The sequence below is a fragment of the Balaenoptera borealis genome (genome assembly GCF_965194805.1).
Source record: "Balaenoptera borealis genome assembly, chromosome: 1".
NCBI classification, from domain to species: Eukaryota; Metazoa; Chordata; class Mammalia; order Artiodactyla; family Balaenopteridae; genus Balaenoptera; species Balaenoptera borealis.
This window is the reverse complement of record NC_138860.1, coordinates 165,730,519-165,747,850: the sequence shown is the minus strand read 5'-3', so window position 1 is coordinate 165,747,850 and position 17,332 is coordinate 165,730,519. Positions and strand designations below refer to the sequence as shown.

Genomic DNA, 17,332 nt, shown 5'->3' with positions numbered 1-17,332 from the left:
GTCTGGAGCCTGTGCTCCGCAACAAGAGAGGCCACGATGGTGAGAGGCCCGCGCACCACGATGAAGAGTGGTCCCCACTTGCCGCAACTAGAGAAGGCCCTCGCACAGAAACGAAGACCCAACACAGCCATAAATAAATAAATAAATAAATAAAAGAACGTGAATTTCTTTAAATAAATAAATAAATAAAAAGTGCTAACAATGCTCGTCTCACTGAGGTCATCACACCCTGGTGAGTTAAAAGAGCCACTTCATTCCTGCTGAGCTAAGTAACACACTGCGGAAGGTGGTAAGGGATGGCCCATTTAAAACAGGCCCCACTGAAATTAATTAAGATCAAATGAAGCATTAAATGGTCCTCATTTGTAGCTCAGACTGTATGACTGGGTAGGGTGAGGATAGAATCCTGTTATCTAAATGGAATCCCTACCCAGTTAAAGTGGTCTTAAATATTTTTTGGAACAAGATGCATTTATGGCTAGGAAAGGGTGGGATTCGGTAGGGAGGTTTCATTAATTTACTACCCAAAAAGGGAAAAATAAAAGGCAAAAAAAAAGAAGTCTCAAATGCTTACAGAGAACTGGTCATCTTTTTCTTACTTCATGAGTTCAAAAGTTAAAGTTAACACACAGAACTTAATTCCAAACAGTCTTAAGACTAGATTTTACTTTATAAGCCTGAGATACAAGATCTATTACTCTTCCTTCCTCCAGAGAATACTAGCTTTGTTTTGGCCAGTTGTCAGCCCCAGGCAGCTCTCATAAATGTATACGTAGAAGTTAGGTTAGGTGAGGAGCAGGAAAGAAGAAGTAGAAGTAGGACTGGTGCTAAGAGATGACATTTCTTGAACTGTAGTTAGAAATTTTTTTTCCCACACAGAAAACAGACTCACACTAGCTTGGGAATTGACAATTTTATAACATCTAAGGCTAGCAACACAAATTTCAACAAATGACAATACTCTTAGAACAGAAAAGCTCAGGGGACGAATTATGCCTTACAGACAGGAATTTGCCCAAGGGTAGGAACAACTGAGTATAAGTCTGTTAGACAGAATGCTGGTTTTAATGATTTAGGGCAGTGGTTTTCAAATCATGCCTCTGAACCCTAGAGGGATCCTGAGAGGTGCTGCAGGAGCCGCCATAGGAGATGAGAGGGATGAAGAACAAGCAGAGCTGGTCCTGCCTCATCGTCCCCAACCTTTCAAAGTTTGAAACCATCCATCTCATGTATCTGATTAAGACTGAAGAAACGGGGGAGCGGAGAGTTGCAAGAATCTGTTTTTGAACTGATGTGTTTTGGAATACTGATATACAAGGTGATATCAACTCACAGAAATGTATATGCAGATAGGGGTTAGAAAAGAAAATACAGTAGAGCCAGGATATCTTTCACAAAAGAGTGGAAGCAACTGCAGCTCAAAGCAGTTCTTTCTTTACCTGCATCTTCAAAGGCCACCAAATCCATTCACCTTAACTTAGCCCCAGAGGAGGAAAGGAATATGTTTCTCTATAGGAAGGTGGAATGAACTGATAAGGAAAACTCAATGTGAGGGCAGAAATAAAGAACAGAGAGGGCATTTAGGTTCTGGAAAAGTACTTTTTGCATAAATACACTATTTGGTACTAGGCCCAGAAAGTAGGGATATTGTGTTGGAAACATGTGTACCTAAAATGGAAGGACCCCATCCTGAATACAGTAAGGCATTTTGCTTAACTAGCCTTACAATGAGCTACTTGACTAACCTTATAATGAGAGTTAACACAAAGCCAATGCAATCATTTTCCATCAACATATGCTTCACTTCATGTCACAGATAATCTTAAGAGAATATGTGTTTATAAGTCAAACTTTGTTATATTAACATGTACTTCAAAGGTTAAAGGGATGCGCATATTACAAAAGTTTTCTTAAGTAATAAATTAATCATCCCCTAATTTATATATTTTATAAATTTGAATATTGTATATTACATTGGGCTTGTCTTTTTTTTTACGTGACAAATCTATTAGTAGTAGTCTTGAATAACTTCTCTACAAGTTCTGTATCTGCTACTTACTAGTTGTTTGGCCAAAATAAACAGGTTAACCTGAGTCTCAGTTTTAAATGGGCATGATAAAATCTACATTTAATGAGCATCAGCTATGTGCTAGGCACTGAGGTATATAGGTACGTTATATACCATTTCATTTTGCCCTTAAAGTAACCTTATGAAGTAGGGATTATTATCCTCATTTTACTGAGAAAGAAATGGAAACTTAGAGAAGTTAAATAATTTGCTTAAAATCATTCAGCTAGGGCTTCCCTGGTGGCGCAGTGGTTGGGGGTCTGCCTGCCAGTGCAGGGGACACGGGTTCGAGCCCTGGTCTGGGAAGATCCCACATGCCACGGAGTGACTAGGCCCGTGAGCCACAACTACTGAGCCTGCGCGTCTGGAGCCTGTGCTCCGCAACAAGACAGGCCGCGATAGTGAGAGGCCCGCGCACCGCGATGAAGGGTGGCCCCCGCTTGCTGCAACTGGAGAAAGCCGTCGCTCAGAAACGAAGACCCAACACAGCCATAAATAAATAAATAAATAATTAAAAAAAAAATCATTCAGCTAATGACTTGGCTGAGCTCAGATTTGAACCCAGCCTTGACATCAAAGCCCATGATCTCAAACATTATATTGCCTCTCATATCACATAAATATTTGTGCATGTTCAAGCTATATCTTATTCTCATAAGACTTTTACAGAGAGTAAATGTATGTAGATTCCATTATGAATTAAAACATTACACAAATATAAGTGGATGTTTTACCTGCATCTGGCTCTTGGAGAACATATGCATTTAACTGAACTTCATTCTTAGGCAAGGTAATCTGGACACTGTTTCCAGCAGATACCACCAGTTCCTTTATAACTGGAAACGAAGAAAATACACAAGAGATAAGAAATTAGATCCAGACTATCTCAATTCTCTCCTTCCTTTTGTGGCCAAATTTCTTCTATAAACAATATTCAGCTACTGCCTTCATTTCCTCATTATTTACCCACTCTCTAATCCCCTGAAACGTGACTGTGCCCCCACTTTTCCACCGAAAAGGATCCTTAGAGGTCATCAACAAACTGCTCCTTAGCAAATCTAATAGGTGTTTCTCAACCCTCATCCTTCACCTCTGTGGTATCTAATACTGCTGACTGCCTCCATCTTAAAACTCGTGGTTATCATGACACCATATTATTCCACTTTCTTCCTTTCTCTCTGGGTTTTTCTCCACTGTATTTTAACTATGATCTTTCCCTAAGCCCTCTTTATATAGTACTTTCCACAAAATTCAATAAACAGAGTTCAACTCTGTTTCAAGGATCATCTTTATGCTGATACATAACTTTCTAGTAAAATACATATATAAAGTTCCTAGAGGAAAAGGCAAGTGTTGGCCGCAAGGCCAGCCTTAATTTTCTTTCCATTTCAATTGATACAGCCATAGACTTAGATAATTCCAAGAATCTTAACTGGTCTTCCCTCTGCTAGCTCTCCCCATTCTAATCTATTCTGTCTCCCTAAAACACCCATCACCATGAATTTTTCTAAAATACTCACCCACCATGATACTCTCCTACTTAAGACCCCCACTCCCACACCATGTTTCAGTCCAAATTCCCAACCTGGCATCAGAGATCCATCATCATCTGATCACATCATCTCACCCTTCCACCCGATTCTGCCTCTAGTTATACTCATTTTCCCTCTTGTGCTCCAGAGAAGTCTACTCTTGGGGACTTTGCTAAAGCTTTTTTCTTCAGTTGGGGTGTGTGCTTACTTTATTATAAATACAGTACTTTGTTTCTAGCTTAAAAGCCAGGCTTCTCTCCAAAAAATCTTCCCAGACCATTTCAGTTCGAACTGATCTACTTCCTGAACTACTCTAGCATTTTTGGAACATCCATATCAGCTAATAGCTAGATACTATATTTCTGCTTTTCACCAGCTATTCCATACATGTCAAAGTTTCTCAACTATGGCACGACCAATTCTTTGGACCAATTCTCTGGACCACGACATTTTGGACCAATTCTTTGTGTGTGTTGGGGTTGGGATGGGGGGAGATTGTCCTGTGCACTGTAAGATGTTTAGTAGTATCCCTAGTCTCTACCCACTAGATGTCAGTAGCACCCCTCCTCCACGGTTGTAACAACGAAAAATGTTTACAGGAAGTTGAGAACCACCGATTATATAAATCTTATTTCTCTAACAATAATTGTTCACTAGGTATGAGACCTAGGAACTAGAGAGCTTAAAGCAAACAACTGGCTGGTTCACCCATATTCCAAGACTGGAAGGTGAAAAGGGTTTCCTAGACAAATATGAAATTTGAGATTTATCTGTCTGCTTGGGAACACTGCACTTGGGGAGAAATGAAACCATCCATTATGGAAGCTTCAGCATTTAGACACTCCAGGAGGTGGAATAAGAATTTCTGCAGTAACTTTCAAAAAAAAGAAAAAAGAAAGAAACCACTATACTTAGAGAAAGTATAATGGTCAAAAATACAGCGCAGGCCTTCCCTGGTGGCGCAGTGGTTAAGAATCCGCCTGCCAATGCAGGGGACACGGGTTTGAGCCCTGGTCCGGGAAGATCCCACATGCTGCGGAGCAACTAAGCCCATGCGCCACAACTACTGAGCCTGAGCTCTAGAGCCCGTGAGCCACAACAACTGAGCCTGCATGCCACAACTACTGAAGCCTGCATGCCTAGAGCCTGTGCTCTGCAACGAGAAGCCACCGCAATGAGAAGCCTGCACACCACAACGAAGAGTAGCCCCCACTCACCACAACTAGAGAAAGCCCGCATGCAGCAACAAAGACCCAACGCAGCCAAAAATAAATAAATAAATTTATATATAAAAAAAAAAAATACAGCGCAGCCCAAAACTTTCACAATTACACCAAAAATTACAACCATTCTGCCTGAATACAAAAATTACTTTAGTGCCTCAGGATTGAAACACTAAAATTTTATGTTATATTACCACTGAAGGAAACCTTAGGAAATTAAAAATTGGCAAAAATTCATTTTCACTGGCTTTGCTTCACCCTGTTGACTTTTTCAGGGGATAAAGATCAACTTAGTTCCCTTGATTAAGCATTTCCTCCTAATGCCTTAGAACGGAACTTATGAAGCAGACTTGTTGTTAAGGCAACACTGTATAAATCTCCTTCCTATGAGTTGCTTTAAAAATAAAGATGCAGAATTCCCTGGCAGTCCAGTGGTTAGGACTTGGTGCTTTCATTGCTGTGGCCCCAGTTTGATCCCCAGTCAAGGAACTAAGATCCCATAAGCCGCATGGCACGGCCTAAATAAATAAATATTTAAAAAATAAAAATAAAGATGCTATCGAAATCACAGACAGAAATATCTGACCCACAATCACCCATTCAGAAGGCAAACAGTTATACAGATCCGACTCTTTCTTCCCAGTGGCCTCTGCTTGCTTGGCTCCTTGAACATTACTTAATTGAATCTAGGCACAGTGGAATTTGGCTCTCGAAAGAGCCTCAAAATACCCATAGGCTGGAGCTTATTGAAAAAAGGATTGAGAGACCAAGTCCTACGATTACAGGGACATTAACAGGATTATTATTTTTTTAACCTACAGTATTTAAAAGTCATGCCTCCCTCCTTTCTTTCCACGAAAAGGGAACACTTTGATCAAAATCTCTATTTCCCCGTCCTATCTCCAAGGACAGAAGAAAAGGGCCTCACCTGGGTATGGTGCTGAGGTGCTCTGGAAAGAGGCCTGGGGGGTAGGGGTGGCATAACTGTAGGAAGGAGCCACTGGCAGAGGGGTAGCAATTGAGATTTTCCCAGGGATTTTTACTTGCTGAATGGTAGGAGTAGCACCCGGGTCCTCTGATGCCTCAGGTTGAACTGGTACACTTGACCAACCAGGAATCTTTGCAGTCAGATCTGTGGTTAAGGGATTAGAAATTGTATCTGTGTTGTGGACCTAGAGAAATGCAAAAATTCATTTGAATAGGCAAAAGTTATACAGCCAGTTTTTTAGGTCATGTCTCATGAAATAACTGCATGTTAAATTTTTTTTTGAAAAATGCAAAACTGTCAAAAATATTAAAGAAGCTAATCTTACCACCCAAAATGGTGTTAAAATGTTGATATAAATCTTCCCAGTATTTTTTTTCTACGCGAAGAGTTTTGCTTAAAACAAAGTAGTAATAATTACACTATGTATACTTTTACCTTCTTTTCTCACTTAATATTTATATTCAATCTTTCTACAAATATGTATTAAGCACCTATTACAAAACAGGCCTGTGGATCCAAAATATAATTAAAACATAATCAACAAGTACATAATCTAGTGGGGAAAAAAGGACTAGAAACATAATAAGCCAAAATGGTAAATATACCTATAAGAGCTATGACTGAACCAAAGAAACTTCAGAGTACTTCTCTTTCTTGGAGAGAGGAAGCATGTGAAGAAGGATGGTTTAAATAAATAAATCAAGACCTTCTGGAGGTGGAGAGTCCTGAGATGCATTTTAAAGGGTAAAATAGGGGAGAGGCTGAGGGGAGAGATGAGTATAAGCACAAGAAATGAGATTAACATGGCTAGTGTTGGGAAATGAGAGTCATAAGCAAAGTGAGAGGCAGGGAGTAATAGAAGATGAGCTGGAAAGACAGTGAGGGGTCAGACTAAAGAAGACATTAGATGCTACTTTAAGAAGCCAGATGATGATGACAAAGAGTTATATACAGGGAAGTGACAAGGTAGGTCAGGTTTTTGTTTTAAATGAATCATTCAGGTTGCTGCACAGTGTATGGGTTTGAAGAAGTAAGACAACAGCAGGAATACCCCTTAGGAGGTTACTGCATTCATCCAAATGAGAAATGATGAGTGGTTAAACAGGGTGGTTGTATGGATTTTTAAAAATCAACTAATTGAAGTGTAATACACAAAATAAACTGCACACATTTAAAGTGTATAGGTCAATGAGTTTTGACAAGTGTATACACCCATGTAACCACAATCAAGAGAGAGAACATTTCTATCAGCCACAAAAATTGGTTCATGCCACAGACTAATTTCCAATAATGAAATTATTAAATCAGTAATTAAAAAAACTCCCAATGAACAAAAGTCCAGGACCAGACAGCTTCACAGGTGAATTCTACAAAACATTTAAAGAAGAAGTAACACGTATCCTTCTCAAAATATTCCCAAAAATTGAAGAGAAAGGAACAGTTTTGAACTCATTCTACAAGGCCAGTGTCACCCTGATGCCAAAAACAGACAAAGCCACCACACAAAAAAAGAAAATTACAGACCAATATCACTGATGAACATAGATGCAAAAATTCTCAACAAAATACTAGTGTACCAAATTCAACATTACATGAAAAGGATCATACACCATGAGCAAGTGGGATTTATCTCAGCAATGCAAAGATGATTCAATATCCACAAATCAATCAATGTGATATACCACATTAACAAACTGAAGAATAAAAATCATATGATCATCTCAATAGATGCAGAAAAAGGTTCTGACAAAAATTCAACATCCCTTTATGATAAAAACTCTCTAAAACTGGCTATAGACAGAACATACCTCAACATAATAAAGGCCATATATAACAAACCCACAGCCAACATCATACTCAACAAAAGACAAGGGTGCCCACTCACACTACTTTTATTCAACATAGCATTGGAAGTCCTAGCCACAGCAATCTGACAACAAAAGGAAATCAAAGGAATCCAAACTGGAAAAGAAGAAGTAAAACTGTCACTGTTTGCAGATGATATGACACTATACATAGAAAATCCTAAAGACGCTACCAAAAAACTATTAGAACTAATAAATGAATTCAATAAAGTTACAGGATGCAAAATTAATACAGAGAAATCTGGTGCATTTCTATACACTCATAATGATCTATCAGAAAGATAAATTAAGAAAACAATCTCATTTACAAGTGCATCAAAAATAATGTAATACCTAGGAATAAATCTAAACAAAGAAGTAAAAGACTTATACTCTGAAAACTGTAAGACATTGATGAAAGAGAAAAGGGAGCCCTCGTACACTGTTGGTGGGAAGGTAAACTGGGGCCACCACTGTATAAAACAGTATGGAGGTTTCTCAAAGAACTAAAAATAGAACTTCCATACCCAGCAATTCCACTCCTGGGTATATATCCATAAAAACAAAAACAAGGGGCTTCCCTGGTGGCGCAGTGGTTGAGAATCTGCCTGCTAATGCAGGGGACACGGGTTCGAGCCCTGGTCTGGGAAGATCCCACATGCCGCAGAGCAACTAGGCCCGTGAGCCACAATTACTGAGCCTACGCTCCACAACAAGAGAGGCCGCGATAGTGAGAGGCCCGCGCACCGCGATGAAGAGTGGCCCCCGCTTGCCACAACTAGGGAAAGCCCTTGCACAGAAACGAAGACCCAACTCAGCCATAAATAAATAAAAACAAAAGAAAACAAAACAAAAAACAAATTCGAAATGTTCAATGCAGCATTATTTGCAATGGCCAAGACATGGAAGCAACCTAAGTGTCCATCAACAGACGAACAGATAAAGAAGATGCGGTATATATATACAATGGAATACTACTCAGCCATAAAAAAGAATGAAATTTTGCCATCTGCAATAACATGGATAGACTTGGAGGGTATTATGCTAAGTGAAATAAGTCAGACAGAGAAAGGCAAATATTGTATGATATCACTTATACGTTTATGTGGAATCTAAAAAATAAAACAAACTAGTGAATATAACAAAAAATAAAGTCTCATAGATATAGAGAACAAACTAGTGGTTACCAGTGGGGAGAGGGAATGGGGGAGGAGCAAGATAGGGGTAGGGGATAAAGAGGTTCAAAATTCTATGTATTCTATGTATAAAATAAATAAGCTACAAGGATATATTGTACAACACAGGGAATATAGCCAATATTTTATAATAACTATAAATGGAGTATAACCTTTAAAAATTGTGAATCACCTGAAACTTATACAATACTGTACATCAACTATACCTCAATAATAAATAAATACATAAATAAATATTATGAGGATAAAAAAAAAGACATTGATAGGAATTCCCTGGCAGTCTAGTGGTTAAGACTCTGCGCTTCCAGTGCAGGGGGCGTGGGTTCGATCCCTGATCAGGCAACTAAGATCCCACATGCAGCACGGTGTGGCCAAAAAAAAAAAAAAAAAGACATTGATGAAAGAAACTGAAGATGACAAACAAATGTAAAGATATCCCATGCTCATGGACTGGAAGAATTAATATTGTTAAAATAGCCATACTACCCAGAAAGAACAATCTACAGATTCAATGCAATCCTTATCAAAAACAGAACAAAACAAAAAACATTCATTTTTCACAGAACTAGAACAAATAATTCTAGTATTTGTACAGAAACACAAAGACCCTGGATAGCCAAAGCAATCTTGAGAAAGAAGAACAAAGCTGGAGGTATCATGCTCCCTGACTTAAAACTATACTACAAAGCTACAATAATCAAAACAATATGGTACTGGTACAAAAACAGATACACAGATCAATGGAACAGAACAGAGAGCCCAGAAATAAAATGCTTATATGATCAATTAATCTACAACAAAGGAGGCAAGAATATACAATGGGGAAAAGACAGCCTTTTCAATAAATGGTGTTGGGAGAACTGGACAGCTAAACACGAAAGAATGAAACTGGACTACTTAATCACACCACATATAAAATTAAACTCAAAACAGATTAAAGACTTAAATGTAATACCTGAAACCATAAAACTCCCTGAAGAAAACACAGGCGGTCAGCTATTTGACCTCAGTCTTTTTTTTTTTTTAATTGGGGTATAGTTGGTTTACAATGTTGTGTAAGTTTCTGCTGTACAACAAAGTGAATCAGCTATATGTATATGTATATATATATATCTCCTCCCTCTTGGACTTCCCTCCCACCCCCCCATCCCACTCATCTAGGTCACCACAGAGCACCGAGCTGAGCTCCCTGTGCTATACAGCAGGTTCCACTAGCTATCTATTTTACACATGGTAGTGTATATATTGACATCGGTCTTAACATAATATTAATATTGATTTTTTTTGGATATGTCTCCTCAGGCAAGGGAAACAAAAGCAAAAATAAACAAATGGGACGACATCAAACTAAAAAGCTTTTGCACAGTAAAGGAAACCATCAACAAAATGAAAAGGCAGCCTACTGAATGAAAGAACATATTTGCAAGTGATATATCTGATAAGGGGTTTAATACCCAAAATATACAAAGAACTCATACAACCCAACATAGAAAAAAAATCCAATTGAAAAATGTACAGAGGACCTGAATAGACATTTTTTCCAAAAAAGACATACAGATGGCCAACAGACACATGAAAAGAGGCTCAACATCACTAATCATCAGAGAAATGCAAATCAAACTGCAATGAGATACCACCTCACAACTGTCAGAATGGCTATCATCAAAAAGACAACAAATAGCAGGTGTTGGTGAGGATGTGAAGAAAAGAGAATCCTTGTGCACTGCTGACGGAATTGTTAATTGGTGCAGCCCTTATGAAAACCAGTATGGAGGTTCCTCAAAAAATTGAAAATAGAACTGCCATATAATCCAGCAATTTCATTTCTGTGTATTTACCCAAAGAAAATAAAAACACTAATTTGTGCCAACAAACACATGAAAGGATGCTCAACATCACTAATCATTAGAGAAATGCAAATCAAAACTGTAATGATGTATCACCTCACACCAGTCAGAATGGCCATCATCAAAAAATCTACAAACAATAAATGCTGGAGAGGGTGTGGAGAAAAGGGAACCCTCTTGCACTCTCGGTGGGAATGTAAATCGATACAGCCACTATGGAGAACAGTATGGAGGTTCCTTTAAAAACTAAAAATAGAACTACCATACAACCCAGCAATCCCACTACTGGGCATATACCCTGAGAAAACCATAATTCAAGAAGAGTCATGTACCACAATGTTCATTGCAGCTCTATTTAGAATAGCCAGGACATGGAAGCAACCTAAGTATCCATCGACAGATGAATGGATAAAGAAGATGTGGCACATATATACAATGGAATATTACTCACATAAAAAGAAACGAAATTGAGTTATTTGTAGTGAGGTGGATGGACCTAGAGACTGTCATACAGAGTGAAGTAAGTCAGAAAGAGAAAAACAAATACCGAATGCTAACACATACATATAGAATATGAAAAAAAAAAAAAAGGTTCTGAAGAACCTAGGCGCAGGACAGGAATAAAGATGCAGATGTAGAGAATGGACTTCAGGACACGGGGAGGGGGAAGGGTAAGCTGGGACAAAGTGAGAGAGTGGCATGGACATATATACACTACCAAATGTAAAATAAATAGCTAGTGGGAAGCAGCCGCATAGCACAGGGAGATCAGCTCCGTGCTTTGTGTCCACCTAGAGGAGTGGGATGGGGAGGGTGGGAGGGAGACGCAAGAGGGAGGAGATATGGGGATATATGTATACATATAGCTGATTCACTTTGTTATACAGCAGCAACTAACACAACATTGTAAAGCAATTATATTCCAATAAAGATGTTAAAAAAAACCCCACTAATTTGAAAAGACATATGCACACCAATGTTCACTGCAGCATTCCTTACAACAGCCAAGTTATGAAAGCAACCTAAGTGTCCACTGATAGATGAATGAATGAATGAAGAAGTGGTATTATATATACAACGAAATATTACTCGGCCATAAAAAATGACATCTTGCCATTTGTGATAACATGGATACATCTAGAGGGTATTATACTAAGTGAAATAAGTCAGACAGAGAAAGGTTAGTATCATATGACCTCATTTATATGTGGAATCTAAAAAACAAACAGATAAACAAACAGACTCACAGATACAGAGAACAAACATATGGTTGCCAGAGGGAAGTGGGTTGAGGGGTGGGGGTGAAAAGGGTGAAAGGGATCAAGAGGTACAAACCTCCAGTTATAAAATAAATAAGCCACAGGGATGTAATATAAAGCATAAGGAATATGATCAATACTATTGTAATAACTTTGTATGAGGACAGTCTGTCACTAGACATATCGTTTCATAAAGTATGCAAATGTCAAATCACTATGTAATACACCCGAAACTAACGTAATACTATATGTCAACTATATTAAAAAAACAGTTGGTTCATGCCCCTTTGCAGTATATTCCTGCCTCCAGCCCCAGGCTCAGACAACCACTGATTTGTTTTCTGTCACCATTAGTTAGTTAGGGCTTTTTTTGTACTTCATATAAAAGGAATCATATACAAACTATTTTTGTTTCTGGCTGCTTTCACTCAACATAACATTTTTAAGATTCATATCAGTATATCAATAGTTCACTCCTTGTTATTACCGAGTAGTATACCATTATAGAGATATACCAAAATTTCTTTATCCATTCATCTACTGATGGAGGTTTAAGTTGTTTTCAGTTCTCAGCTCTTATAAATAAAGCTGCTATAAATGTTAGAATACAAATGTTTCTATAAACATATTTTAATTTATCTTGGGTAAATTCTTAGAAATATTTATTGCTAATTACATATATGTTTAACTTTATAAGAATCGGTTAACTATTGTCCAAAGAAGCTGTACCATTTTGTATTTCCACAAGCAATGTATGAGAGTTCCAGTTGTGCCACAAGTTCACCAATACTTAGTATTCTTGGTCTTTTTTCTTTTTCCTTTTTTTTGTCATTCTCATGGTATCTCACTGAGATTTAACTTGTACTTTCCTGATGACTAATGAGGTTGAAAATTTTCTCATATGTTTATTGGCCAGACATATATTTTCTCTGAAGTTTATTCAAATCTTTGTCCATTTTTTTTACAACTTTATTAAGATATAATTGACATATAGTAAACTGAACATATTTAAAGTATACAATTTGATAAAATGTGACATATGTGTACACTTATGAAGCCATTACCACAATCAAAACAATGAACATATCCATCACTCCCAAAGATTCCTCACGCTCCTTTGTAGTCACTTCTCCTCCCCACTCCCACCTCCAAACAACCACTGCTCTGTTTCTTGTCACTATAGATTAGTTTGCATTTTCTAGAATTTTACATAAGTGGAATCACACAGTACATACTTTTTTTGTTGGTCTGGCTTCTTTCACTCAGCAAAATTATTTTGCTATTAATCTGTTGCTGTGTGTACCAACAGTTCTTTCCTTACAGTTGCTGAGTAACATTCTACTGAATGCTACAAGTGAATATACAAATATATTTATACAAATAAAATATACAAATATACAAATATATTTGAATATACAAATATATTTATTCGTTCAGTAATGATGGACATTTGAGGTGATTCCAGCTTTTGGCTATGACAAATTGAGCTGCTATAGATATTCCTCTACAAGTCTTTGTATAAGCATATCCTTTCATTTCTCTTGGTTAAATATCTACAAGTAGAATGCTTGGTCATATGGAAGATGTACCTTTAACTTTTTAAAAAACTGCCAAACAATTTTCCAAAGTTGTGCCATTATATAGTCCCACCACCAGTGTGAGCATTCCAGGTTCTATAACCTTGCCAGAATTTGTTATAAGTCTTTTAATTTTAGCCATTTTAATTTGCATTTTTCTAATGGTGAATGATGTTGAGCACCTTTTCATGTACTTTCTGGACACCTGTATAACTTCTTTGGTAGACTATCTGTTGAAATCCTTTGTTTCATTATTAGTTTTCTAACTGAGTTACAAGAGCTCTTTGTATATTCTAGAAACAAGTCCTTTGTTAGGTATTTAATTTGGAAATACATTTTCCCAGTCTGTTGCTTGCCTTTTCATTTTTCTTAATGGTGTCTTTTAAACAGCAAAAGCTTGTAATTTTGATGAGTTCCAATTTATCAGTTCTTACTTTTATGGTTCACGATGTTAGTGACTTATTTATTTATTTATGTATTTATTGACAAGATCACAAAAATGTTTTCCTGTTTTCTTCTACAAGTTTTATAGTTTTAGCTCTTAAATTTAGGCCTACAATCCATTTTGAGCTAGTTTTTCTGTATTGTATGAGGTAAGGGTCAAGGTTCATGTTTTTCCATATCACTATCCAATTGTTCCAGCACCATTTATTGAAAAGATTATCCTTTCCCACTGAATTGCCTGGACACATCAACTGGCCATATTTGTGTGCATCTTTCTCTGGAGTCTATTCTGTTTCAGTGGTTTAATCTACCTTTACACCAATGCCACTGTATTTTTCCTAGCAGGCAAGTAACTTATCTGGATTTAATCTGTAGAGTTTGCTTCCCCTGCAATGTGCAGCAACTGATATCTCTTTGTAATTCTTGCAGCTACTTTTTCAGCCTGGTCCCCTGTAGGTTTTCTTGTGAATCTGGTAATTGGCCAAGAATTTGGCCATAGATTATACTCACATTCAGGGCCTGTTCTGACTGAGATTACTCCCTAACTTTTCAGTCTTAGAGTCTGTCCTCTGATACCTCAAGCAAATAAAACATCAGATTTCTGCCACCTGAGTTACACATGGTTGGGTAATGAATTCAGTTAAAAAAGCAGCAAACTCACAGAGCTCACCTGGTTTAGGTTCTGTCTTTCAAAGACAGGACTCTGCCTCTCTGATCTCTGTATGCTTTTTCACCAGGCCCTCTGGAATTTCTCCATGTAGGTGTAGTTTAGACATTCAGCCAGGGGATTTTAGTGGGGTTTATGGTCAGGTTATGGGTTTCACCTTCTTCTGTGTTGTTGGGGTTTTTTTAACTTTCAAGAGCTCCTCCCCTTATGTTTCCAGGTAATTTTTCTACCCTGAACTCTGTTCTTTGCCACCATAAGAAAGTAAAACTGAGGTTTTCCACTGCCACTTTCCTCTGTTATGGGGGTTGATGAATGCCCTCAGGCAAAAATTTTAAAAAGCTGCAAACTCACAATTCTTATCATTTCCAGTTAGTGTTTTTCAAGAGTAAACTCTCCTCTAGCTTCTTTCTGCTTTTGGATACTTTCCACTTTATTTAAATATATTTTTTACATATTTTATAATTATTATCTGTGGGAAGGTTCAGGAGACTGCTTTACTCTCCACCATTACTGGAAATTCCCCCTGTGGGATGGATTTTAAAATATTAAGAATCTAATATTTATGAAGCTGAAATGTATCTTGGGCTTCAGGAAAAAAATCTAAGGTGAATCCCACGTTTCTACAAGGATATTAAAATCATTATTATGATTGGATTCCATATGTTCAAAAAGCTTTAGGAAAGACTGCATATATTAAGTAGAGACATGGAAGATATATTTTTAAAAGACCCAAATAAAGCTTCTGGAGATGAATATTACACTGTCTAAGGTGAAAAATACACTGTAAGAGATTTAATGGCAAAGTAAACAATGCAGAAGAAAACTCAAAGACATATCAACAGAAACTATTCAAAACAAAACACACAGAGAAAAAAAAAGACTGAAAAGAAATGAACAGAACATCAGCAAATTGTAGAACAAATTCAAGGGGCCAAAATGTTTCTAATTGAGTTCTCAAAGGAAGGAAGCACAGGGACTTCCCTGGTGGCGCAGTGGTTAAGAATCCGCCTGCCAGTGCTGGGGACACAGGTTCAATCCCTGGTCCAGGAAGATCTCACATGCTGTGGAGCAACTAAGCCCATGCACCACAACTACTGAGCCTGCGCTCTAGAGCCCATGAGCCACAACTACTGAAGTCCACGCACCTAGAGCCTGTGCTCCACAAGAAGAGAAGCCACCACGTTGAGAAGCCCGCACATTGCAACAAAGAGTAGCCCCCACTCGCTGCAACTAGATGAAGCCGATGCGCAGCAACAAAGACCCAACGCAGCCAAAAATTAATTTAATTAATTAAAAAAAATTTTTTTTTTAAATGGAAGCACAGAAAAATATTTGAAGAAATAATTTCCACATATGATAATAACTATAATTTGAACCCAGATTTGAGAAGTTCAACAAGTTCCAAGTATAAGAAACATAAAGAAAACTACAAGTAGTAATATAATCAAATTTCTTAAAACAGTGATAAAGAGAAAATCTTAACAGGAGCAAGAGAAAAAAGACACATTATACATAGAGGAACAAATGTAAAAATTACAGCAGATTTCTCAATAAACACAAGCAAGAAGAGATTGCTATCATATAATATCTTTAAAGTACTGAAAGCAAAAAAAAACAAAAACAAAAACAGAAAACAACAAAAAAACCCACAAAAAACCAAAATCCCTGCCAACTTAGATTTACTTAAATAGTGAAAATATTTTTCAAAGACTAAAGTGAAATACTGAATTTTCAGACATACAAAAGTTGAAAGAATTTATCGCCACAAACCTACACTACTTGAAATGATAAAGGAAGCCCTTCAAGATGTAGAAAAATGATACCAGACGGAAACCTGAATCTATACATAGTAATAAAGAGCACTGGTAATAGTAACTAACTCGGTGTATATTTTTCTTATTTTCAAATCTCTTTAAAAGATAATTGATCATAAAAGATAATTGACTGTTTAAAGCAAAAAAAGTAACAATATACTGTGGAGGCTATAACATATATAGAAGTAAAACGTATGATGACAATAGCACAAAGGCCAGGAAGAGAGAACGGAAGCATACTGTTGTAGGGTCTTTACACTATACATGAGCTAGTAAAATATCAGTTGAAGTTAGTGCTTGATAAGCTAAAGATGTATGCTACAAACTTCACAGCAACCGCTAACACGGTAACACGACATAAAGAATTATAACTATGTATTAATTTCTTTGTTGTTGCTGTAAAAAATTACCACACACGTTAGCAGCTTAAACCACACAAATTTATCATCTTAGAGTTCTATAAGCGAGAAACCCAACAAATACAGATCTCACTGGGCTATACCGAGTGGTTGGCAGGGATGTGCTCCTTTTTGGAGGCTTTAGGACATAGGACAGAATCCATTTCCTAGTCTTTTCCAGTTTCCAGAGGCCAGGCACTCTCTTTGGCTCAAGGTCCCTTTCCTCCATCTTCAAAGCAAGTAATGTTACATTTCTCTGTGTCCTCCATACATCTTCCTCTTCTACTTTTAGAAGAAGGACTCTTGTGACTAAAATGGGCCTACTCAGAAAATATGATAATCTCCCTATTTTAGGTCAGCTGTTTGAAAACCTTAATTCTATCTGCAACCCTAATACCTCTTTGCCATGTAACGTGACATATTCACAGGTTCCTGGGATTAGGAAAGTGACATCCTTGGGGGTGAGGGGCGGGGG

At 37.4% G+C, this 17,332-nt stretch overlaps 1 protein-coding gene across 9 annotated transcripts in view; it reads right to left on the bottom strand.

Annotated features, from left to right (window-relative positions):
• The window catches only part of KIAA0319L (KIAA0319 like), a 123,833-nt gene that overhangs the window by 35,842 nt on the left and 70,659 nt on the right, over positions 1 to 17,332 (bottom strand). For all 9 annotated transcript variants that reach the window (XR_014236171.1, XR_014236172.1, XM_082362769.1 and 6 more), the window contains exons 4-5: positions 5,752 to 5,995; positions 2,803 to 2,904 (exon numbers count right to left, since the gene is read on the bottom strand). Coding sequence is in view for 7 of the 9 variants with exons in the window: in XM_082362769.1 (XP_082218895.1) it covers positions 2,803 to 2,904; positions 5,752 to 5,995 (346 nt within the window). In the remaining 2 variants the exon portion in view is untranslated. The remainder of the gene's footprint in view (positions 1 to 2,802; positions 2,905 to 5,751; positions 5,996 to 17,332) is intronic.